The sequence below is a fragment of the Nipponia nippon genome, unplaced genomic scaffold (genome assembly GCF_047370975.1).
Source record: "Nipponia nippon isolate SJK-2023a ecotype South Korea unplaced genomic scaffold, ASM4737097v1 scaffold_39, whole genome shotgun sequence".
Taxonomy (NCBI): Eukaryota; Metazoa; Chordata; class Aves; order Pelecaniformes; family Threskiornithidae; genus Nipponia; species Nipponia nippon.
The window spans coordinates 1,306,404-1,331,671 of record NW_028262357.1 but is presented as its reverse complement, the minus strand read 5'-3'; the positions used below and the strand labels follow the sequence as shown (position 1 = coordinate 1,331,671).

The 25,268-nt window shown below is 39.9% G+C and overlaps 1 protein-coding gene across 4 annotated transcripts in view; it reads right to left on the bottom strand.

Moving 5' to 3' along the window:
• Nucleotides 1-3,326: 3,326 nt before the first annotated feature.
• The window catches only part of NPR3 (natriuretic peptide receptor 3), a 49,267-nt gene continuing 27,325 nt past the window's right edge, over nucleotides 3,327-25,268 (bottom strand). Inside the window, exons 5-9 of one of the 4 annotated variants that reach the window (XM_087773264.1) lie at nucleotides 23,481-23,564; nucleotides 19,521-19,615; nucleotides 16,240-16,375; nucleotides 14,075-14,159; nucleotides 3,327-11,138 (exon numbers count right to left, since the gene is read on the bottom strand). In XM_087773264.1, the coding sequence (XP_087629390.1) occupies nucleotides 11,027-11,138; nucleotides 14,075-14,159; nucleotides 16,240-16,375; nucleotides 19,521-19,615; nucleotides 23,481-23,564 (512 nt within the window). In that variant the 3' untranslated portion in view covers nucleotides 3,327-11,026. Of the gene's footprint in view, nucleotides 11,139-14,074; nucleotides 14,163-16,239; nucleotides 16,376-19,520; nucleotides 19,616-23,480; nucleotides 23,617-25,268 lie in introns of all 4 variants that reach the window. The other 3 variants (XM_087773263.1, XM_087773266.1, XM_087773265.1) reach the window with 3 other exon arrangements.

Genomic DNA, 25,268 nt, shown 5'->3' with positions numbered 1-25,268 from the left:
CCTTTTCAGCAGGGGCACATTATAAATGTGTGCAAGTTCAATGACAGACAGTGCTGTCAGGACTTTCTCACTATCTGAAATTCTTCAGTATGAGAGCAGCTTTCTCCTTCCTCAAATGTCAGAGACATTAGTCCAGTCCTTGATTCAGGCATCTAATTTGGCCAGGACACATAAGTCACACTCAGAGGGACTATTCCTAACACGGTCCTTTTAATACTAGTTACCAGGTCTGTAACAAAGCCCCAGATCATATCTTTCTTCTGTTTGGTTTGAAGAGGGATTTAAATCCACAAATCCATGTTGCTGTCAGAATGGCCCCTGTGCTATAGTGTATAGTCTGTCTTCTCACTCTCCCTTTGACAGCTAAATAACAATAAAAAAATTGTTCTGCTGCAGCAAGAGAAATAAGAAATGAGAAATGCCTGCTGTAGTCTGGTAGTCTAGGCATTTAGATTATGGGAAAATGATTCTTAAATGCCTTACTTGAGGCATTTTCATTTTTTATACAATAGTAAATGAGTTCAGCAAGACACTGGTTCACAAATAGCATTCATGTTCAGATTATTCTCGTAGGAGGCAGAAAAACTGCAGTCCTATCCCTGATCCAAATCCAGGGCACTGCTTTTCCCCCAGTCGCGCCACTACTACTCTAACACTAGGTGAGAGGTAGGAGGAAGAGACACAAACACCACTTCTCCTGCATGTTTTGTATGGTTTAAGCATGCTATTAGCCTGTTAGACCCCAAGAGGAAGATGGAAGGAGAAATAACCAGTTGTGAAGCTTGCTGGCTCACAGACAGCACAGTAGTAGTTGGTCTTCTGTGGTTGTTCACATAGTGAGTACTACGAATAGAGTAGGCTGGGGAAATTGTCTTCTCTGGGACTAGAAATATAGGTGTGAGAAGAACAGGGCTTCCATAGACATGAGCTTCCTATGTCCCCTGTCCTGGACAAACATAAATTCATGGTTACAATTTTTGCCATCAGCTAGTTTCTAAACTATATATACATGTATCTAAAATTTGAAAGCAGTGATTTATTGTGTAAATTGTGTCAAGAAGTAATAGACACTGATAATAAACCACTGCACTGCCAGAACAAATAGCTGGACAGAGTAATTACTTATAGAAAGGGAAATACGATTTTTTTTTTCTGAGGCAGAGGACTGAAGACCATCAAACCAACCCTAATATGACTCAGGAAAATTTACCAAGAGTAGCATACATACACAAGGAGACCCTTTTTGGCATTACAGACTGTAAATTATGGTTATTCCTAGGAGGCAACAAAAGAGGTTCTGTCAGTTGTACAATTACTTTTTATTGGCAGTGCTCTTTCAACTCAAGAAAACATTGGCTGAGGTTCAAGACCAAGATTTGGCTCAAATGCCACCATAATTTTTTAGAAATGTGATGAATGTTCCTCAAGAAATAGTTTCCTAAGAAAGCCACAAAAATGGTTACAGGATATCTAGAATGATATCCAAAAGTTGCTACCACTGAAGATCACTTGCTGTAAGTGATTTCACCAAATGAAATTTTTACCTGTCAGACTGGCTGATACTCTCTGACAAAAAGATACCCAACACATTTGGATGAACTGTTTCATAAATATTGATGTATGCATACATCTACACAATTCATCACACATATCTCAAGGACTCATTCAGAAGGATAAGCTATTAAAAAAGAAAAAAAAACCTGAGTGACAGTGGAAGAACGTCCTGCCACTGTGAAGGTAATGACATGTTGGACATGCACTAATAGCCTGAGCGTCATACACTGAACATAAATACAGTCAATAATCTCTCATGCCATATTCCTAAGCCTGAGTGAAAACTTTATTTTAATGAAGCTGATGAGGTTTTTTCCATTGCTGTCAATGAAGGCAAGATGTCAAAAGTTTTTCCTACTGTCTTCCCTGACAATGTATCCCTACAATACAGCAGCAGTAAAGCATGTATCATTACTGATTTCAGTTCTAGCAAACTTAGAATATTAGTAAACATTATTAAACTAATCTTCAGTTTATCCTGACTAGAATCTTAAATTGCTAGAAGAGACTGGAGATGTGTCATGTAAATTGTGCACTTTTGAAAAGATCACAAACCACCTTTAATGATTACTGCAGTTATCACTAACATAAAACACCACTTGTACCATTTTTTCTACAATGCTTTATACAGAAATACTGGAAAATCACTAGGTACTTCCAGAGAATTCCTGTTTGTAATGGGATGAAGACGTAAGAGCATAACCATCAAGCAAAAGCAGGAGAAATAGTAATTTCTATCTATACAACATTCATACAATTAGAAGTGTATCTCTGAGGAGGCAGATTTAAAATCATCTAAATTTTAAAATACCGGGAATATCTTCTACAATTTCAGAAAGTTAATCTCTTTGCACCTTTAATTCACTGTACAAACTGGTAATATTATTTTCCTTGTTGGCAGTATCAAGTTAATTAAATTTAGTGACATTTTGAGATTTACCAGTGAAAGCCATTGTAGCTAGGAAAGTAGTTCAACCCTCCCCTAACTAAATGGGCCTCTCCAAGCCTGTATTTTTACTCTTTACTTTTTTCTTTCCTGGGCTGCAGAAAGATTTTAGGTCCATAGTTAACCCACAGGATGTTTCCATCTCTCTATCAACTCTCCAGTGAATTCTTAGTACTTGGAGTTTTGATATGAGTGTGATCAGATACTTCTTCCTCACACTCATTTCCAAGTTATTTTAGATTATAAAGGTCTGGCATACTCTCAAGCACAAATCTTAAATTTGGCAACATTGTTACAACAGACATATGCATACAGAAAGCAGAAGGCTAGACAAAACAGGATAATTTGAAGATTGTATTTAACAGCACAGGAAAGAAACAGAATTAAATTCCTCCGATTTGATAAGATTGCTGCAAAGAAAGGAAATTGTAGGTTAGTAAAATGTGTAACTTTTGCCTCTCTGCAAGCTATAAAAATTAATGCTTACTAGTTAATGTTCTAATGTATTTAAAGTAATTTGATTCCTATTTAATTGCATTTCTGGAGGACTGAGAATAAATAGAAAAATATCCAGAGTTCGTTTATGCTGATTAAAACCTTTCCCAGACCTTAAAATACCACGGGGAATTTTCTCCCCAAAGAAAGGTTAGACTGATTCCTGATTTAGGCAGTTGCTAATCATCATTATAATCAGCGGTTTATATGGTATCTTAGACCCAGAATAACCCTCTTGTTATTAACCCTGTACCATCTGATAGTACCCTCTATATGAAACAGACCAAGAATGTAGTAAACAGGTGACAAAAGACACCACAGAAACAGGTGATAACATATTCCTATGTCTTTAATGGAAACATTTTGTTACAATTTAGGTTATGTGATATTCTTGCATTTTTAAAATGTGTGAAAGAAAATGCACAGAATAAAAAGTCAAAGGACACCAATGAACGTAGATATTTTAAATGACCAAGTCGTAAAAGAAATAAAATACATTACACAAATAAACAAAGGTTATATCCACAGTCATGAATACGCACTCTCCTCTACACAAAAACAACAATAAATAAAATCACATTATATGCAGATAGTTCTACTTACATCAGTACAATATACTGTGCAGCTTTCCATTTGTTTTCTACTAGACTGGTACTAGGTTTCTCTGTTGTCCAGTATTTTTACATTAATAATGAACAGTATCACTGAAAAAAGGGGACAAAGTTAACGTCCACAGTGTCTCTCCTGAGTCTTCTTAGTTTTGTGATAATTACACCCTATGCACAAGAAACACAGCAAATTCTACCCATTGCCTTCATCCTGCCACTCTGCCCAAGTCTTCTCAGCACTTTTAGACCTGCCCTGTAAAGATGACGTTGTTACTAGGTAAAATACCCAACCTAAGGATATGGTACACACTGAGCAGGTCCTATGCACCACTTAAATTCTGTTTAAATTTTAGGTAAGGGGGCTATGTGAGATTTAAGAGGTGAATAAGCTTTCTGCTGAGTCTCTAAAAAAGTAGATATTGAACAATAAAGACAGTGTACTGTGCAGAAAGAGCTTGATCCCATCCTCCATACAGTTAATAGTATTGTCGTGGGAGTATAATCAATCCCTGAGCATTTTCCCCCTTCTTTCTCCCTAACTCAACTGCACAGATATTTTCCCTATATTCTCAACAGATATCTTCCATCTCTTGCATCCTACACTGCAGAAATCATTACAACATCTGCCACAAAGCTACATCAGGGAGATACTAAATATGGGAGGAAAACATCATCTCACATGACACCAAAATAAATGAGCGCTGATTAGTAACTGCCATACTGGCTTTTCAGTGGTGCCTCGTTCCTCTGTCACACTGCATACACAGTCCACAGAGACAGAGAAGTCCAGATCATCACCAAGTATGAACCAACATAGCTATGCTCATTATCTCTGCTGATGGTTTAGTATAACATTAGCAAAACCTCTGTTCATAGTTTGGGGGGGGTGAGAATTGTGTGTTCCCTGTGCATACCAGTTGAGATTACAAAAGAAACCATTAAAACAAGATTATTTTTTAAATATCCTTTTTGGTAGATTTTCTTTGCTTGCTCAAGTGTCCTATAGAAACATTCACATGACAGAAACACCAAGCAACAGTTCATACAGAGTGGATTTTAACCTTTTAAAGATTTAACACCTAATGAATCCACATAAGATTTCTGAAGTACTATAGCTTAACATACAAACTTTAACAGTGTCAGGTTATTTAGAATATTTTGCCTTTGATGCAGAATATTAACTTAGTGGTTAGTGAGAGATTTTGAATGAACTCTAAGCCTCTCCTTTTGAAAGCTAGTTTTGTATGCTGCAAATTTGGTGTATGTCAGTTAGGAGTCATTCTGAAAGGTAAATTCTGGAAGAAGTAATAGCATAATAAAACAGTCTACGTAATGATACACTGGACATAATTAAACACTAGCCCAAGAAAGCCTCAAAGGCATGGCAGCATTACCTTCTTGATCAAAACCAGCAGTAACCTCATAAAAACACCACCATTAACCTTTATCCTTTCTTCCTCTATGGGTGAGATAAAGGGAGAGCTGCACTTATGCCAGGCTTACGGCTTCACTGGGGCAAACCACAGTGCTTAGGCCTCCTGTCATTCTCTAGAGAAGAAAAGACACTATCAAAGCCTGCTGCACAGCTTGCTGACCTCTGTAGACAGCCAGGTCTGAGGTCTCTCACAAACAGCTATTTGTTTTAATTTCAACAATCATTTTCCATCAGTCTCAGAGCTCAGATGTTAAAAGGTATCTGAGAATGGAAAAAATACAGGCCTCAAGCCATCTGAATTCATTTCTGCCTCTAAGCAGGGATATGCGCAGTGCAAACACTTCCATTCTTCCACTTGAAAGGTTTCACACACACACAAATCTTTTTGTGCTTTCAACAGCAAGAAAGAAAGGGGGGGGGGAGGAGAGGAGACACACACAACACATCTGAAGGTGAAACTTTTTCCAGCATGTCCTTAAAAATGTATTCTAAAAAGTAACTTTTGTATTTCTTTCTAGAAAGGGATAAAACTGCCTCCTACAAAATATGCACGTTGCTGAAATTTGTCCCTTCATCGCTTACTGTTGTGAGACAAGTTAGTAGGGTATGCTGCTGACCAACGGAGAAGGCAGTGTACCATTAGAAACTTATTTCTGTTCCCATATGCCCTGCTTTGGGAAGGGTGGTCACTAGATTTGATGTCATTTTATAGCAACAACAATTAGGGTAAAAAAAAAAAAGACTGGTTGACATCACCTGACATCATCTCACCATGCTTGGACTAGTGCATTTTCTGTTAGCCTAGTGGTGCCCAGTAATCGTTTTAGCTTTAATGAGACTGCTTCTATAACCACAATTTATGGTGCCAGCCTTGGGTGTTTCTAAAAGGAAAGGATGCCAGCTGCAAAATTCAGATTAAATTCAGAAAATTTTTGGTCAATCTGATTTTTGAATTTTGCTTTGTTAAAAGACAGGCAACATCAGACAATTCTGGGTCTAGATCTCCGATAACAGCTGGTGTGGCCATGGGCCAACACAAGATGTCCTGGCAGCTGAGTAGCACGGCGGCAATGAACAACGGCTGAAATTACATAAAAGCCACCTCTCAGTGAAGAGGCAGCATTTCTGACTAAATGATGGAAAATGTCTGTCTCTTTTCAAAGTACTTCTGAAGCTAGAGAAAAGAGCATGAAAAAAATGGGGAATTCAAGAGTGTTCACTCTACCCTGGGAGAAAATGAGGAAAAATAACCTCAACTGCTTTATTTAAAGAAATAGAACAGCTACATGGCTACTCTGAAGCACAGAGGAGGGTAGTGAAGGATGTGGAACTGTCTTGAGCTCCGGAAAAGGTGGACTGAATTGCCAAAGAAATTTATGACCAGGACTATTAGCTTCCTGTCTTTGATGTCTATTCTTGGCTTTCCAGGAGCATTATGGCATTCATGAGGTGAAAATAGCGCTGGAGCCAAGGTCAGCTAAGGCTGATGCGGCCTGTTCTACTGCAAAGCTGAGAAATTCACTCCGAACTGCTTCAAGATGCTGAGTTTAAAGCCTGAAGACACTTCACTGAGGGCCTGAGTTTACTTCCACTGAAACAAAGAGAGGTTTTTTTCGTCAGCTTAATGAGCATGTCATCACATCTCCAAGCCAAAAAATGAATCAGAGATCAACCTCCCAGTAAAACATGCTGTCAGGGAGCACACTCTTACTTGGTCCATCAGAAATGTTTTCAAAGCATTAGCTACACCTTAGTAATTCTTGATTAAAAAACAACAAAATACTTTAAATAATGCAATAAAGCATTTCTTAAAAACAAGTTGAAAACAGATCAATAAAATTTATTTTCAGAAGTGAATGTATGTAACTCTTTAATGAACTGAATTCTGGCCACAAGAATTCAAGGTGCACAGCTCTCAATCAAAAGTTATAGCAATGACTGAATGTTCTTGGAACTTAGCTGGGTTTGGTCTTCAGTGAGGCACATCACAGAAGCAACTGGTAATTAACTGGTGATGGTGGTAGTCACAGACAACTCAGGGCACACAAACTGTCCATAAACAAAACTTCCAGAACTACCAATGGCCCAGGACAAAGCATCTAGGGATCTGACTCTGAAGTTGTGGCTCTCAGCATACTATATGACAGGTACTATTGAAAGTTTTGCTTCATCTTTGTCAATTTGCAGTGGAAGTCTGCATGTTGAAGATATGAGGGTGGAAGCCAGGTAACTTGTCCATAGAATTCTCAAGAGGAGGATTCTGAGGTGAATCAGCTATTAAGCTGACCAATAGTTGGTAATTTAAAAAAAATGCTAAATTAGCAGAATTTGTCAAACTTTGACAAACAAAAAGTACAAAGCCACTAATTCAATTTCAATTTAACAGGCACAACTCTAAGATTCAGCAATAAACATGTGGCCTATGGGGTGAACCTTTCTCCGATTCAAGCACATGGCAAGATTCCCTTTGGTTCAGCCATGGCCAGGATCATACCCTTTGGTCCCAAGTGGGCAAAGCACTTATAAGCTGAAGTTGAGCATATTTTAAGTGTGTTCTAAAGTGCTGAGCTGAGTCAAGGCCCTCCTTGTGCAGCTCTGTAATACAGACATATGTTTATAATACGGGCAATTTGTTGAAGCCAAAAATGTAGGTTTTGAAAACTCTTTTGAGAATCAATTATTATTATTTTGATTAGACATTCCCTTACAGAGTTTGAAGCCTAAACATTGTGGCATTGAGCTAATGCAGATGAACCAGAAAGGAAAAGTGCATTAGCTGGTAAAGAATCTCTCTGCTGAATAATCTAAACTCAAGGCAGTTTTTGATCTATGGTCCACAGAAGACCTGGGAACTATTAGCAAAAGGCCTGTGAAAGGCAGCTAAGAAGAGCAAGTTTATTTATGCTATACAGGAATCTACTTATGTGAAATGTCTTAAACGATCTCCACACTTCCATGGGAAAAATGCACAGGTAGGTGTGCAGCAATTTAGAAAGATTAAAGCCCATTGATCTAAAATGTTCTAATGTGCAAGAAAGGTTCACCTTTCTTGGGAGGCGCCGGGATGTAAAGTTTTGGCTAGGCCTCCATCAGCATCCCACCAACAGACATCTCATAATAACACTTCTTGAGGTCGTGATTAAAAACCCTACATAAAACAGAGGATCAGAATTATTATCTTTTTAATTAAAAAGTGACCTTTCACTATTTTTTTTTTTTAAATATGTTTAGTTATAGTAAGATGATGCAATAAAAAAGCTTTCTTAAAAATTTATTGTCCCAGCCAGATCTCCTGGCTCAGATCTTCTGGTCTGACCTGACTGTGCATGGCACAGGAAAAATGCAGATCTACATCACCATCTTGCTCCCTACCTAGTGTCTGTTTGAGTATTAGTTTGCACTGCAAGGCAAGTCATAACAAACATAATTTTGAAAAATTTATGCTTCAAATCATACCCTCTTTTCTCTACATATTTAAAATTTTTCCTTCCTTTTTTCTGTGGCAAAGTAGTCAAACGGATAAAACAAAGTAAAAATACTGAAAGGCGTATTTGCAAAACAAGAAGTAGATCAAAACTTCCTTGGAAATTATTTAAAAATCCCAAACCTTAAGCATGCCCTGGGGCTAGATAAATTCCACTGCTTGAAAAAAATTCCAAAAACTAATCAGGAAGTCTTTTTTTCTCCCCAACTCCACAATGCTGCTCTAGCCTACATTCTTCTCTGGTGCCCATGAGATAAGGAGGCTACTTCAGAAAACTGTCCATTGACCGCAGTGTTACTTTGGCTAAGGCACCTTTGCAGAAGTCCTACAGGCCCAGACTGGGAAATGGGATGATGGAAATCTACTGTGTGAACAACAGCTGTTACAATGAGTCCTAAAGACACCAAATCTACCCGGTCTATATCCACCACCTACACTAGAGCTGCCCTGACAGTCAGGAAGCCCTGACCTCTGGCTGCCTGGGACATTGGACAATATTTCACAACGGCAGGTGATGAACCCCTGCCTATGCTAAGAGACGAGTGAAACATAAGAAAAAAAAGGTCAAAGGAAATACTCCATGGGGTATTTCCCCACCAACAAATAAAAGCCAGCAGAAAGAAGACAGACCCAGCTTTTGCTCTTCGTTCACTTCCAGCTACCCCAAAATGGTTTCTCTGAATTGGCACTCTGGCTTCTCAGGGCCTCTAAGTTTTGTAGAACATAGGCTTCAGCGCCAGTTGTCAGATTAACTTTCAAGTCTGACTATGACTCCTGAGACCAGAAAGTTCTGCTTATGAAATCATTATAGGATAAACCAAAAGATCTCATGCACTAGAACCACAGTCATAGCTGGGTTTTCCCACAGACAATATTTTTATGGGTCTTCACCACATTTATAATATGTACTGTTCATTTCCATTTGTTGACTAGAAAGCGCAGAGCTCTCCTTTGTCTAGTATAAAATAACCTGTCAGTAGCTAATTCATCACAGATTCAGTTTTGCTCCTGGTAACGTCAATGGCAAAAGTCCCAGGGATAGTGAGGGCAGCAGGATTAAAGTCAGCCCTAGAGCAGTGTTCTACCACCTTGATTCCTGAATGTAGTTCCTTGCATGTTTATTGTACACACATGAATAATTAGTCTCACTGACTAATGTAGGAGTATTTAACATGGGAAAAGTTCATTATTTTCAGGATCAGGGCCATCATTACACACACAATTCAGTAACTGCATTTATATTGTTTAAATAACTGTCTGAATGTTGCACATGCCTGAAGAAGAAAGTGGGGCAAAAAGCCTGTTACTATCCATAAAGTCACTTCTCCTCCTGGTTCTAAAATGTATTTACAGCTGTTGACTTTCCCTGCATGTTACTCTTATCATAAAAAATATGTCTTCAAAACATCCTCTCCCTTAATTTTTAACCACACCAAAGCAAAAATAGATACTTTAATAGAAAAATACAAGATAAAAAATATCCTAAAAATAAAATGGTAGCATGGAATGTCATTTTTACACAAAAAAAAAAAGATCCCCTTTTGAATTGCCTCAGCTATACAAACACTTTCATATTTACAATTTTGGATGCAGTCCTGTGCTCACTGAAGTTAATGGGATCTTGCCATTGACTTCACTGGGAACAGGAGCAGGCTCTACCTTTTTTCTATATTTGCCTCTCTGAAAAGTCATGGCAGTGGAGAGAAAAGAGCATGATAAAACACATATAAGACTGAGGAATTAGCCAGTCCTCTCTGGAGGCCTGATTGTCTTCTCTCTCACTATTTCACACCAGTGAAACTCCTCATCCTTCACTGGAGTTTTTCCTAACTCCCACCACTTAAGAGGGAGAATCAGTGCTTTTGACTGTGATGCTACACAAACAAGGGAAGAATGGTTTGCGTGCATTTCCACATGCCTGACTTTCTCAGTGGAGTTAATTACACTCCAGTGGAGTTGATTACACTCAAGTGCCAGCTCCCTCCCAGAACTAAACTCCATATGCCCAATCTTGTATCCCCTGTAATTAATGGCAATGATTCAGTGATGCAGGATGATACCCCAAATGAATCCCTTTTTTCCTTTTGACAGCAACCAGCACCTGTGCCTGTGAAACCATATCTGATACCCATGGGTGAGATGCAATTAAGGAAAGAGGTGGTAGGAGCAAAAAAAAAAAAAAGGGAACAGAATGGGGCATTCCCCATCAACTAAACCCAGACCTGCTGCCCTTAATATACGCCTTAAGAAATACCGTCTTTACATATTAAGTACATCCTATAACATCAAACTGCATCATTTTCTTTTTTCATGAGATGAAAGGCCATGCGGCATAATGTGATTAGTAAATCATTCCTGAGCTTCTGAAAGAAATTAAGACAAAATTACTGCTTAGAAGAGTGAGTTCTTCAAGGGCTTCTTCTTTTTACACTGATGTCTTTGGTTGTGTCCTTTTCCCTAATTCTTTTTTCTCCCTAGGAAGAATGGGATTCTTTTCTTCTTCTTTATGCAGCAGAAAAATGAGATCTAATGGAGTCTTCACGTAACTGCCGATGTTTCCCCATGTTACAGTCCTCCTGTTGAGTTCGTCTCTCAATAGTTATTCTGTATTTCTTTCTGCATGAAAGGAGAGGAACAGAGTGAGAAATCCTTCTCCAGCTATAGGATAACAGGACTTCCCTTATAAAGAATGCCTGTAGGGGACAGCTGGGTGCCAGTTGAAAAATGAAATGTGGCAGAATGTGAAACCCTGGTCAAAGATTAAAGTAGTTTGCCTCGAAACATTTTACCCAGGCTGAAGAATGCCTGTTAATTTCTACACGGCATCTCAAAGCACCAAGACACAAACGTTTGCTTCTTTGAAAACTTCTGATCTAAGTGATTAGGAAGTTTTTGTGAAGTCTCATGTGAACTGTGTCACATCACTGCCTTATATTGATCAAAGTCAAATTTCTTTCCAGTATACGGGGTGGGGGGCACTTTCTGCAGAGTTCAAACAACAGATCTGACTCTTTATTCAGTTGCATTTCTCACTGAAACTACGTATTAACTGAATAATCCTCCCATCTCCCTCTGAGAAAGCTACTATGTTTGTAATGTCAGAGGAGGTAGTATGATGAATTAAGAAGGATGTAGAGGATAGATAAGAAAGAAATACAATTGCTCATGCATCAGACACAGTTTTTCCTGTGTGTCTTCCTCTAGGGCCTTTTGAAGAATTCTGTTATGTTACTTCATACGTCAAACAAACCCTCTGACTACCTTTCAGTTTCCCCTTTAGTACCCAAATCTCCCCCCAAAATCATAAGAAGATTTACATTTATATTTTATGCATTTATGTTTCTACTCCGTTTCAGGACCAATTTACCATAAGGGCATTAGTCCAGCCCCATGTGCATACAGTACTGCTTGTGCAGATGCATGATAAAAAGCTTTTATGTCAAGGAAAGCTGTGCTCCACTTGCATGTGTAGCAGGAGTCAGGGCTAGATATGCAGCACTGGAAGAATGATTTTCAAAACAGCAGAGTTTTAATTTGGGTAACGTGGCTTAATAGAAAGTGGGAACCTACAAGTTCTGAAAAGATTCCCTAGACATTTTTGTCTATCAGGAAGCTCCAAAATAACTCGAAAGACCTATGTTCATTACTTTATTTATGTATTTTCAAGTCAGATCCTTCCACAGGTCAGAGCATGCACAGTAGCAGCTCATGCACAAGGACAGGTCCACGTTTTAGAAATGCAGCTCTTCACGTTTAAATCTTTTCAAAGCTACATATCAGAACAGCTACCCAGATCTTTTTATCGTTTGCATGCACACTCAAAACTGTGTTTACATACTCATTTGTGATAATTACAGATCCAAATGAGATGTAATCAGAAGGTACATATACAGTTTGAAAGGTACAGAAGCTGCAGGTACAAATTACTTTCAGGCATACAATTGGCTAGACCTCCATTTTCTGAAAATCTGACCCATACATCCTGATATGTTTTGTATCATATGTTTATTCTAATGGTGGAATTAGAGGGTTGTCCCTATTCCTGCTTTGAGTAAGTTCAGATCTCCAGGGTGAAATTCACCCATGTGTCTTTAGAGGTCTCCAACGTGCAGATCCATCTGACAGAGTACCTGTGGCTTCCTTCAGTCAAAGGAGAGAAACAGGCATTTTTAAGAGGCATTCTTCTGACCTGGTTTAGCTTTTACAGAAGGATGACATGAACTGCACTGAAAAAAGTGCTCATTTCTCCCCTTTGACTGTAAATACAAAGACTGGGTGTTAAGCTCAGGTGTGTACATCTGCTTTTACAGACACTCACCTTTGCTCACATGGATTTCCAATCCAAATCTTTGTGTCAGATGACTAAGAGTTTAAGTCTTGTTCCTACAATGATGCTTTGCATAGTTTTATACCAGCTCAGGATATGTCTTTTGCCTCACTTCTTGTCCTCACATACCAATTCCCTCCCAATATCAGCAATGCTAAAAAACACACCTAAAAACTATCATCTCAGATTGAGAATGTATAAAAGATGCAAGAACCTCTGATGACATACAATATAAAGACAGACTTGTATTTTCTTTTTCTTTTAAAGACAGTTTTTAATCAGTCCCAACTAACTTATCTTGTCTCAGACCCAAACAACATATTATATAAGCACCAAACACATGCAAGAAAAAAAATCACCCTGCAGAATTTTAGTTCTAAGCGCCTGATGAATAATCCTGGTTCTGGGATCTTTTGAAACCCTGGAAGTGTGCTGGTGAATTGAAGCAGTTTTTGCTTGTTTTATTTTGTTAACATTTTTTTATAAACTGATATTTTTATTAGAAAGAATTATTTGCTTCTTATATGCAGAGGTTAATTCTATTCTCCTGTCTGCCTTTTCTCTTCCATAGCATAAGAGGATAAATTATAGTATATATAACATGCTGAACATGTATAACTAATTTATTCTGTCAGTGTAGGATCAGCTCTCAAGACTTTAGATTTGCTGACTAGCAGTGTAAGAATTATTTTACTTGAACAGGAATAAAACACCGATCACCCTGCAGTGACCTCAGCTTATTAAGTTAAATGCACATCTTTGAAATCCAAATGTTCTTTTATACCAAAACAGAAATCTCTTTCTAGCTTCCAGTACAATTCCCCTCAATACTCAGAAACTAAGCATGGTACCAGGCAAGTGATATAAATCTACTGCACTATCACACCCTGCACAATTGTGCTGACAAGGAGTACCAAACAAAGAAGGCTTTCAAGGCCAGGGCACTTTACTAAAGCAATCGTGAATGACTGGAACTCACTGGAATTACTTCCACGAGTAAAGTTACTCAGAAATGTTAAGTGGTTACAGGATGAGGCGCTGAGTCAATAAAATGATTTGGATATAGACAAAAGGACAATCAAAGTGTGTTCACTGCCCTTGGTGGGAATGTTACCACAGATGATTATGATGCCTCTCTGCCTCCCACCAAGGATGTGCTGCCAGAAGCAGCGAGGTTTGGATGATGAGTAAAGAGTTTACAGAACTTTCAATGAATTGGACTAACCTGAAAAAGTAAAAAGCCATTAGCAATCCTGCTCCGAGCAAGGCGCCCACAACTATTCCTGTAACTGCTGATTCTCCTAGACCACCTGCTTGAAAAGGGGAAAAATAAACAATCAGGGTTCATATTGAGAACTATTTGCATTCATATATTAGAAAATACACACAACTAGGAAACGAGTGACCAACATCAGATAATAACTAAAGCCTTTCAGAGCTCGGGACTCCATGGGAACCTCGTCCTTAATTTCAGTTTCTGCATGTTTATTTTTTGTCCTTGCTTTCCTTGGGGTTAAAGAAGCCCTCACAATCAGTGTCAGATGAAGACACAGTTCTAGAGATGTGATACACAGGAATGTTGTTAAGGAACTGGTCTGGACAGCTTGGTCTGAATCATAACAGAGTCTGGGATTACAATGACGCACATAATAGGAATCAGCACTGAATATGCCCTGAGCCATTGTAACAGAAACAAACTTATTTCACTTGGTTTAGCACTATAACCTTCTATCACCCAGGTTTATTAAAATGACTGTATGATTATCCAACAGCTCCTCAATTTTTTTTTTCTGAACCTGTGCTGTTTCAAGTTAAAGCCATATGAGCTTCGCCTTGCTCCAAATCTCAACAGAGGCAGAGCAGGGACACAGTGGCTGAAGGGGAGCCCAAGTAGGGACAGTCACTCTACGAAGTGCAGGGCAGCTGAAGAAAACTGGCATTTTCATGTGGGTGCAGCCTGCTCCCTTTTCCATGCCTACCTGGTTTTGTGGAAAGGAACAGAGAAATGTTAAGGAAATTAAATGGCTCCCTCCATTTATCCTTGAGGGGATTTTGTCTGTACATCAGGATGTGTGAAAGGAAGAAGGTATGTAGCTACACCATGATGATCATACAGGGTATGGCCTGGAAACAGTCTCTACAGCATGTGTGTGCACACAGGTTTTTCAGGGATCAAAGAATTATCAAGCTGCAGATACCTTTTCATGGTAGGAAAAGCTGTGAAAAGCTAAGACCACCCTTTGCCACTGAGGCACCTGTATCTTTCTACCCTTATCTCCTTGCAATAGTACATCTCGAGTACTGTGTGCAGTTTTGGGCGCCACAGTACAAAAAGGATACAAAGCTACTAGAGTGTCCAGAGGAGAGCCACAAAGATGGTGAAGGGTTTAGAGGGGAAGCCGTATGAGGAGCGGCTGAAGTCACTTGGTCTGTTCAGCCTGGAGAAGAGGAGACCGAGGGGAGACCTCATCACTGTCTACAGCTTCCTCACAGGGGAAGGAGGAAGGGCAGGCGCTGATCTCTTCTCCCTGGTGACCAGTGATAGGACCAGAGGGAACAGCAGGAAGATATGCCAGGGGAGGTGGAGGTTGGGCATTAGGAAAAGGTTCTGCACCCAGAGGGTGGTGGAGCACTGGAACAGGCTCCCCCGGGAGGCAGTCACAGCGCCAAGCCCGACAACATTCAGGAAGCATTTGGACAACGCCCTCAGACATATGGTGTGAATTTTGGGGTTGTCCTATGCAGGGACAGGAGTTGGACTCCATGATCCTTGTGGGTCCCCTCCAACTCAGGACATATATTCTATGATTCTATGATTCTATATCCTGCTCACTACAACATGGTCTGCAAAGTCAGTATGCTGGAAAACAAGGACACCTTCTCCGTGGAGGGTAGTCCCAGCCTTCTGCATTCGTAAGTGTTGCCCCATTCAGCTGACTTCCCTTCTTCTCAGCCTACTGGGCCCCTCACAGTGCCTTCTCATAGCACTGAAAATCATTCTGCACTGGGAGATCATTGCTCCCATCAGCACTGGCCTCCCTAGCTGCTAATTATCAGTATGATTATTCTCTGTTTGGAGTTTCAGTTATACCCTTCTTTCTGGCTAAGACAAATTAAAACCTTTTAGCCCCTGGAAAGTCCTGAAGCCTCCAGGGCCCTGGGCTGTGCATCATGATTACTGTCATGTTTAAATTCAGGGAAGTGATTCAGACCACGTACTACCCAGGGCTGCCAGACCTTAACTTCCCAAACAGTCAGCAGAGAGACATAGTCACGATGTCTCATCTGGACAACTGTGCTAAGCAATTTAATATGGCCTGTTATGTTGCATCACCACATGGATTCCTCTCTCTGACAGCCTGGGCAGAAGCATTAAGTCACTAAACTTACATGATTTACACGGTGTGTTGTTTGTGTGCTCTGAAACTCGGCTTTCATCTACTCGCAGCCTGCCGTGATTCCAAGGGTATTTCACATTTGATCGAATTTCGAAACGCCCCTGCTTTCCGTAGTAGTCCCCAATCACCTATGCAAAAAAAGAAAGGAATTTCCTATCAACTTAGGGAAGTAAAACAAACAGGAGAGCGGCATCACTCACTTGGACTCCTGTGGTAGGATGTTGAATCACAGAGAATAGGGCTGAAGGGGTCTCTGGGAGGTTATGTAGTGCATGCCGTGCCCCAGGGCAGGATCAGATGAATAAAAGCATTCCTGACAGATGTTTATCTAACCTGTTCTTAAAAGCCTCCAAAGACAGAGACTTGACAATTCCTGTAGGCAATTATTCTGGAACTTAGCTATCTTTGCTGTCAGTGGTTTTCCCTAACAGGTAACCTGTATCTCCCTTGTTGCAATTATCCATCACTACTTATCCAACTGCCAGTGGGTGCAGAGACTTTTCCTTTCTGAAACATTCCTTGACATCTTCACAGGCTCTTATCTGGTCTGCCTTCAGGCTTCTCTTCTATATAAACCCAGCTCACACAAGTGTTTTTAACCCTCTGAATATTCCTCCTGCTCTCCCTGGGCTTTCTTCAATTGCTCCACAGTGGGTTGAGTGCTCAGGACTGTCACCCAGCTAAGTGAAACATTCATTTCAAGTACCTTGTAAGCTGAGGCTCCTGACTACACACTCCAGGCTGGACTTCTCTATTTTGCAAGGATCTGGAGGTACTTGATCATGTTCAGCTAAAATCTTCAAATCTTCTGAAGCACTACTACAGAGCCTGTCGTTCTCCACCTGGTATTTCTGCTGTTGTTGATATTTACACAGAAAGGGCCTTTCCTGCTTATTATTCCGGTAGCATGGACTATTATTTCAGAGCAATTCATCAAGATACTTTAGAATTTCAGTCCTCAACAGTAAATCCAGGCTTTATTCAAGATAACATATGTTGGATCTACTGCAAAGTTGCGGGACTAAATTGTGCTAACAGTAGTAGGTCATTCATCTGAAAACAGTTCCAAAAAAAATCTATGTACAGTAATACGGGCCAAATATGACACTGAAGTAGTCAGAAGCAATGGCAGAAGCATATCAAAAGCCATATTTGTCCAACCATGGATAAGAAACATCTATTAATACACTGGGTTTAGAATTCAAGACATTGGTAGCCTGTTCAAATCTTTCACTTAAACTTCATTTTGAAGGGAAAGAGTTAAAAGACAGATAACAATTGCCCTGGCTGGATACACCAAGGTAGATTTCATACTAAATAAAGGAGCTCATTTCTCTCACAGTTTTGCAACTGGGAGATAAATTCTTAGAAGAAATACTTTTTTTAACATTTGTTCAAAAATAAAGGCAAATTCAGTAAATTCGAAAAAGTAGAGGGAAAAAAACTCAGAGACCATTTGCAGCCAGCAGACTATTCATTAAGAGATTGTTTAATTTAGCAAACAGGAATGGGAGAGTCCTGTACCAGCAGGGCTTACTAAATATGAAAGCATGCAGAAAAGCTTAAGAACAAATAGTTATGAGCAGCAACCCAATGGATTCAGATCAGAAGCAGGACATAGATTGTTAAAGAGCAAGAGTGGTTAAACAGTGGGACAAACATCGAGGGAGCAAGTGAGGCAGTCCCTGTTCTTCAGTGTCTCCAAATGAAAAATGAATGCCTGTTACTGTGTGAGCTTTACGCACATGCAAGGGTAAGAAACCTGCCTGCCTGTAATACGGCAAAGGTCAGACTAGGTAATCTGATGTTTTCTTCTAGCTTTAAACTCTGTGAATGGACCTGGGAAAACAGCTCTGCCCAAACACCCATTCATGTGGCTCAGTTCAGCTGAGGAACATTCTGGTAAGGACATGGAAGAGATTAGCAAAATTAATAAAACAAGGTATCAAAGAAACAATGTTTTTAGAGTGAGGCATGAGGGTAGAAACAAATGTAGCAGACACAAGTAATAAGTAATCCCATGTAAAATACATTAATAGTATCTATATTTGTATGTATCATAAACAAAGCAGAGGGAAATTAAAAGGAGCAACATGTTAAAAGGAGAAATGTAACACTAAAGAAATAAAAGATAGTTTAAATTGCAAGTGAATGAGTAATGGAATGAAGGCTAAGACAGAGGGATTAACTGATAAATGAGATAAAAAGCTAATGGCATGAACAAACATAAGAGATACAAGTTGTTCAAACCAAAGTTATCCCAACCAATTTGTACTCCTAGCTTCAATTAATGATGCTTACTCCTACCCGTGGGAGTGTCTGCAGTGTACTGCTGGAGTTTTTCAGTCACTTTTGCACACCAAAACACACCAGACATCCTTATTCATTTAAAAAGGCTTCTTGAGCCTGTCTCTGCTATACCACTGACAACAATAACATCACCAGATTCAAATCCACATGTAGAAATGTCCAGCTCAGGTTACTGCTGCTTTACGTTTGAGCTTGATGAAATAGGGGAGGCCAGCAAAGCTTAGGTTGATGCCGACTTTGCAACTAACAGAAGCTGTATGCTGCAGCTGTAGTTTGGGCAACGTATGTATTAATAAGCTCAATCCCGTCATGCTATTCACTATGTACAACTGGTGCTATTTCTCATAGCCTGTTTTTCACAGTCTGGCTGCTTCCACTCCTGCTGTGTTCAGCAGAATAACCCACGTGGTGTATATGGAGCCCTCTGATTAAAACACCTCTTAATCACTGAAAACTAAGTGCCTAGGTCTTATTGCCTGACAAACAAGGTGAGGCAAGGTCTACACTCCCGCCTGTGGCTGACCATGGGGTAAGATTAAAATACCTGTACTCACTGTGTTCATACATCAGGGTAACTCACGCATCCTTGTTACTATAAGATTAATCGTTCTTCTTACCAGCCAATAAAAGGCCTTAATCATCTTAAACAATAATTTTTCATATTCAAAATTTATCAATGCTTAGCTAGTGTGTGAGATTTCATCCTTTAGATTTTAAAGACTCTAGCATCATGTGAAGAAAGACACGTACTGTTAAAGAAAAGAAGTTAAGAAAGTTAAAAAAGTTACTTCGAGATAATTTTTTTACAGAAAAGATTTGGGCCCCAGACTTACAGGATTAAGCAATACCCTTTTAATGTGTGTATTAAATAAAGAGGTGTGCACCAAGTAAACAGATGGTATGATGTTACATTACACTGCCTAACTAATCAGTGGCCACCTGCAAAGGTGTTTGTTTCCTTACCTCCTGTGTGCCTGCCTCTGGGTCCGTCATTCCAATCACAGAGAAATCCCCGTATCTGTCTCCATTGGCATCAATGGACACCTGCCCTGCAATGCCTAAAGAATGGCATGTGAGGAATTAGAAAATTAATTAGTTAAAATACGGAGCCTTTCCAAGGAAAACAAGAGAACAGTGGACAGGTTTTTACAGACCGATAGGCCAGGAAATCTCATCAGTCTCCCAGCATTTTTGTTGGCATTCCAAACGAAATTGTAATTTCATCTTGGTGTCTGCATTCCTGAATTCTTAACATTTCTCCTTTTTAAATATCAAATGTGTGAGACTGTTTGGGGAATACGTGAGAAAAATCCAATCCAGAAAGCCAGCATGCAAGAATAAAACACAAATATATTTAATGTGAATTATTTATGGAGAGCCTAACCCTGAAATACCTAATGATGCCTCAGTAAGGAGAGTCCATCTCACGTGCAGCAGAGGATGCGGGGGCACAGTCCTATGCCCCGCAGACTGATGGGGTTGGTGCACCCATACAGACAGTCCAGTGCTGTTTCCATCTGAGGGGATATTGGAAGGGATGCGGACAAGAGGCACCATGTGCACTACATATGCATTAAGTCCTGTAAATGTACATAGGATTAACTGCATAATATGGTGCTGTTTGTTTTATATTTTTAGACCCCCCAGTTCACTTCCTTCCTTTACAAGTTCTTGGAAACTTTAGTAAAACTGGGAATCCAGACTCATAGGATAACTCAAGTTTGAAGGGACTTCAGGAGGTCTCTAGTCCAACCCACAGCTCAGAGCAGGGTCAGCCAGGAAGTCAGAATAGGAGGATGCTCAGGGCTTTATCTGGTCTTGAAAATCTCCAAGGATGGAAACTGCACAACCTCTGTGGGGCAATTGTCATGGTGAAAGAACATTTCCTTGCATTCAGTCTGAACCTCCCCTTTCAACGCACGCCCTTGTCTACAAAGAGCATGGCTCCAACTTCTTCTGGTGTAAGTCAAACAGGTTCTTGAAATCCATCACGCAATACCAATTTACTCTGATGAAGGTCTAACATAACTGTGATGAAGACATTGCAAGACTTGCTGATATGCTTTATCACCTCAGATATTCTCAAATGTGATCCTCCACTGCCTGACACCAAATGTAGCCATTTACACCAGTGCAAATGAAACAGGGGTCGTTTTACATCCATGTTACACAAACTACATGACTAGACCAGGCACAAAGCAGCAGAGAATCAGGTTCTCAGTGACTGTAAATCAGAAGAGAGAGGTCAGATATTCAGGCAGACTATAAATTCCCATCAACATACCTAATGACAGTAAACATGCAAGAGATTAACACACCTACATTTATCTTGTCTCTGTTCCCATTTAGTGATGTCAGGAATGTTTAAACCTACTGTGATTTTCAAAACGTAGTGGTCTTCAGAAGATTTACTGTCAAGCATCTATGTTTTGGTGTAACAATACAGTAATCAAACAATTGCAAATTTGATTACTACAGGAAAATAGAATGGGTACAAGCAATTGGCTGTGAAAGCACTGGAAGAGGCCACTACGAAGAGCTGCAACATCCTTGCCTACATGACAATTTGGATTCTCGATCTGACAGGAGGTGTTAATTGGAACAGACACCTTCCTGGCCTAAGAAAGCCAAAAATCAATTTCAGAAGTAGGTACTAAAATTTGCTGAAACTCAGAATTCCTATGGGATTTTTTTTTTAATGAGAAAGACTGATTTTTAACTTTTCCATCTGAAACAAAACAAAGAGTTTGAAATGCCAACATTTCCTGCAATGTTCTTCCTTATGAAACATATTTCGGAAATTCTGAAACAACCTTAATGAAGAACTGTATTTGGATGAGGGTGGAAGGATTTTATCCAGACTCTCTTTTTGTTATATTATGTTAGATACTTACATACAGCAAATTTTGCTACTTTTTCAGAGGAAATGCCAATGAATAGAAAATATTCCCCACATAATGTTCCCTGCAGTCATATCAGGGCGTCTCTAACACCCCAAGCAATAAGAAATCCTTTGATCACCTCAGCCTTATGCTTTCCTAAGCATATGACATTGCCTGTGCAGTTGTAGCTGGCAGGCTGTGAACACTGCAGGAAACAGCATCCACATCCCACTGGAGTTCTGATGGGTCAGAGCAAGCTGTAAAATGAGGCACCCAGTCAATTAGATATCTAGGTGTCAGCAGTTAAATTAATGTCATTGATGAAACTGAAGTTCTCATCATCAAGGCCTGCAAAAGTTTAAGTGAATGATAAAGCTTCAGTCCTGCAGTTGAGCCTGGTGGGTGTACGCATGAACCGTAATTTGCAATGCTGCATCCACTTCAGAGAGGGTCTTACAGGCAGAACAAAGGGATGTGATTTTTCTAAAAGGACTGGCTTGCAAGACATCAAGTTAAAAGGCTCTTGCAAAATCAGTTTTATCCTTGTAAATTATGTCCAGCAAAGTACTGCCACAGGGAGGAGACGGCATATGACTTACATGGCATTTTGACCTTTTCAACTGCACCCTTACAGCTCAGCTTGACAGCTACATTTTCAGAATAGCTGTGACAGGTCAGCCAACAACAACAAACTGGTTTTCACAAGTGGGAAAAGAGAACATTTTTTCCTCCTGGCTGGTTTTACAAGAAAGGTGTGAGAATCACCCATGTAAGCTGCAAGGAGCACATGGTACTATAAAAGACCTGCATGGGCACACCAGCTGGTGGCTTCCCGGAGCAGAGAAGCAGGAGTAGAGAAAACACAGACAGGCTGTGCCGGAGCATCTGCTCATGCACAGGATAACCCAGCAGTGAGGCAAATCCTTAGACACCAGATTGCCTCTGTTAAAACAGTGTGTTTTGGGAAGCCACAAATGCGAAGGGACATCAAACACAATCTCTGGCTGGTGCAGAGCTCCTTATGGGATGACTGCAATCAGCATAATTTAAAGCAATCCCTGTGTTGCCTTAAGCTGCCCTGGAGACCCCTTTGCCTTGTGTTCACGCCACAATTTGAGAAGAGAAAAGAGGTCTGGAGCTGCTGTCCTTCTTGCCTTCCTCCGCTATGTCCAGGGTGTTGTTAGAGCAGAGAAACCAGCCACTGAGGTTTTTCTTACATGTTCAAATTAATCATTTGCTTCTTATCTAGGGGAAATGTTTCCTTCTCTTAGGCATTTCCATAGAAAATCTTGCCAATCCTAAACCAAAAGATTGGAGTATTATAAGAGAGGGATGGGAATGTTATAAAGAGATGGATGGAAATATTCTAAGAGATGACAGATTAATCCAATAATCCTTGGTTTCTTTATTATGATGCCTACCTGGCAAAAGCACTCGCACTGCTTTGCATCAGCAGGGTGACATACAATTGCCAGTTGCACTGTGGAACTGCAGCCTACAGGATTAGGCATGGAAAAGCACACTGCTGTTCAGCTGCTGCCTCTGAGATAACACGCACGGCTCCTGAAAGGAGGCTGGGGGGAAATCCTTCCAGGGCCCAAAGGAGCCCATCAAAAAACAAAAAAAGCCCCAAAACCTGGCACCTGCTTGCTTCTATCCATTCCCAGGCTTTTAAGACAAAAAAGTCAAATGGAAAAAATGAGGCAATCTCAGAGCTAATAGAGGCACATGAGTAAAGTGAGCAGCTGTAATCTTTTCAAAAACAAAGAAGGAGCCTTAGAAAATTATTGGTATTCCTTTACAACATCAGTGAGGGTCATTAAATTGTTAGGAGTTTTTTGAGCTGTATAAGACCTCAAGGGCTGGTGCAAGAAAAAATAAGACTGGTGAGGTATGTGAGCCAGCCTTAAAGATGTACATTGTTTCATATGGCAATTTTCCTCTCATTTAAGAGGGGAATAGGCATGGTTCCTTGCTCTGCACACAACAAAGACCTGTATTTTTTTGACTCTGAAAGCTGGAATTCCGTATTAACTCTTACCTTCGTATGTTCTGTTCCGTGTTTGCTGAACAATTTTTTCCCCATCTTTCTTACTGAAACCAAACTTCAGGACTTCCTGTAAAGCTAGAGCATAAAGAAGAATAGCATCATGGAATCCTTCCACAAACATGTTCACCTAAAAAAAAAAAAAAAGAAAAAAAAAGCAATGGCAATTGACACATGAAAAACTTTTCTTCCCTATGGAATTGATTAACTAGAAGTGATCTCCAAATTAACCAAAATGACTAATTTAGGGGGTTATTTTCTCAATTGCTGGAACACAAAGGAATGTGTCTCAAAAAAAAACCAGGAGGAAAATGGCAACTTTTGCCACATTTTTAAAAACAGTTAACCACTATCTGCTATTCTGAACATTGAAATCACACTTTAATGTTGTGTCTGAATAGCTCTGCAGATAGGGAAGAAATTTGCAGATCATGGTTCCCATGCCCAGACGCACAAATTCTGCAGCTGACCACGTGAGATCCTGTAAGGTGCTGAGCACCCTCATCCCACAGCACGGAGTATGTGCTCCTCCCCCTGCGAAGAGGACTTAGCACCTCTCAGGATTGGGAAGTATGCTGTGCCATGATTTTGTTTGGAGAGCACAAGTGGTGGATTTGCTTGTTTAATGATTACCACTTCCATTTCTGGCCCTTGTTCAGCTGAGCATCTCTCCACTAGCAAATGAGCAATGGAGGAAACTACTTACCCTCTACAGTAATGTGTTCTCTGGAACTGCCAGGAGAACAGTTTCCTGTTCTTTACAGTTTTTTCAGTAAGTGACATGAAATGAATGAAATGTTGCTTTCTAATACTAACATAAAAGAAGACTGCTGCCAACCAGCTCTGCCTCCCACAAGTCTACGTAGGCAACCTACAGCTTTTGGTCTACATCACTGTGAGTAACAACAGCAGCTAAAAGCAGGGTGCTGCAAATATATTACAGGTTTGTTCACAGGAGCCTGGTGTGCTTCAGTGATGAAGCAATAATTATTTTAGAAGCTGAGTTCAGATGGAGACGCATCAGCAGAAGCAGACAGACAGGCTTGAGCAGCGCAGGTATTCCTCTTCTGTAAGCAGCAACTCACATCTCAGTAGTGCAATGCACTCTGGCTTGATGCACAACAATTCGGAATAAATTATCTTTTCAGCTGCAAGAAATATGTTCCCATTCACTCACAGCTTCATTACAATGGAAAAGCTCCTGACATCCCAGCAAAGGCATAATCAATGATTATACCACATTATGGGGTCTTTTATTGCTATTGAACAACCCACCTCTACAAACATTCTCCTGGATAAAAACAACATTTAGCTTATCTTCTACTTCAGTGTACCTAAACAATTTAAAATGTTGGTAAATAAAGTGCTACTTTAACTCGTACAGTTTTAGATGGACATTAAAAATATTAAAAGATAAAAACATGTGTTAAGTAAATAACTGCTCCATAGATAAAAAGTATTACATAGTTGTTTGGCTAAGCTGAACTAACCAAGCCCCTGGTAACGTAATTACATGCAAGACATTCCTTCACTCTTAAACCAGTTGCCAAAAGTAAGGAGAATATAGGAATTATTTACTGATAATACAAATGTTTACATTGTTCTGACATTTAAAATTGGACTTTTACATAACTCCAACCTATGTTTCATCAAGAAAATGCACCACCAGTTTAGGCGAAGAGCCCACAGTGCTACAGAAGGCACAGAACAGCTCAGCTCAGTCTGACAGCCAAAGACTAAAAGGCAGCTGCAGTTATTTTGACCCAAGGAGAAAGCATGAAA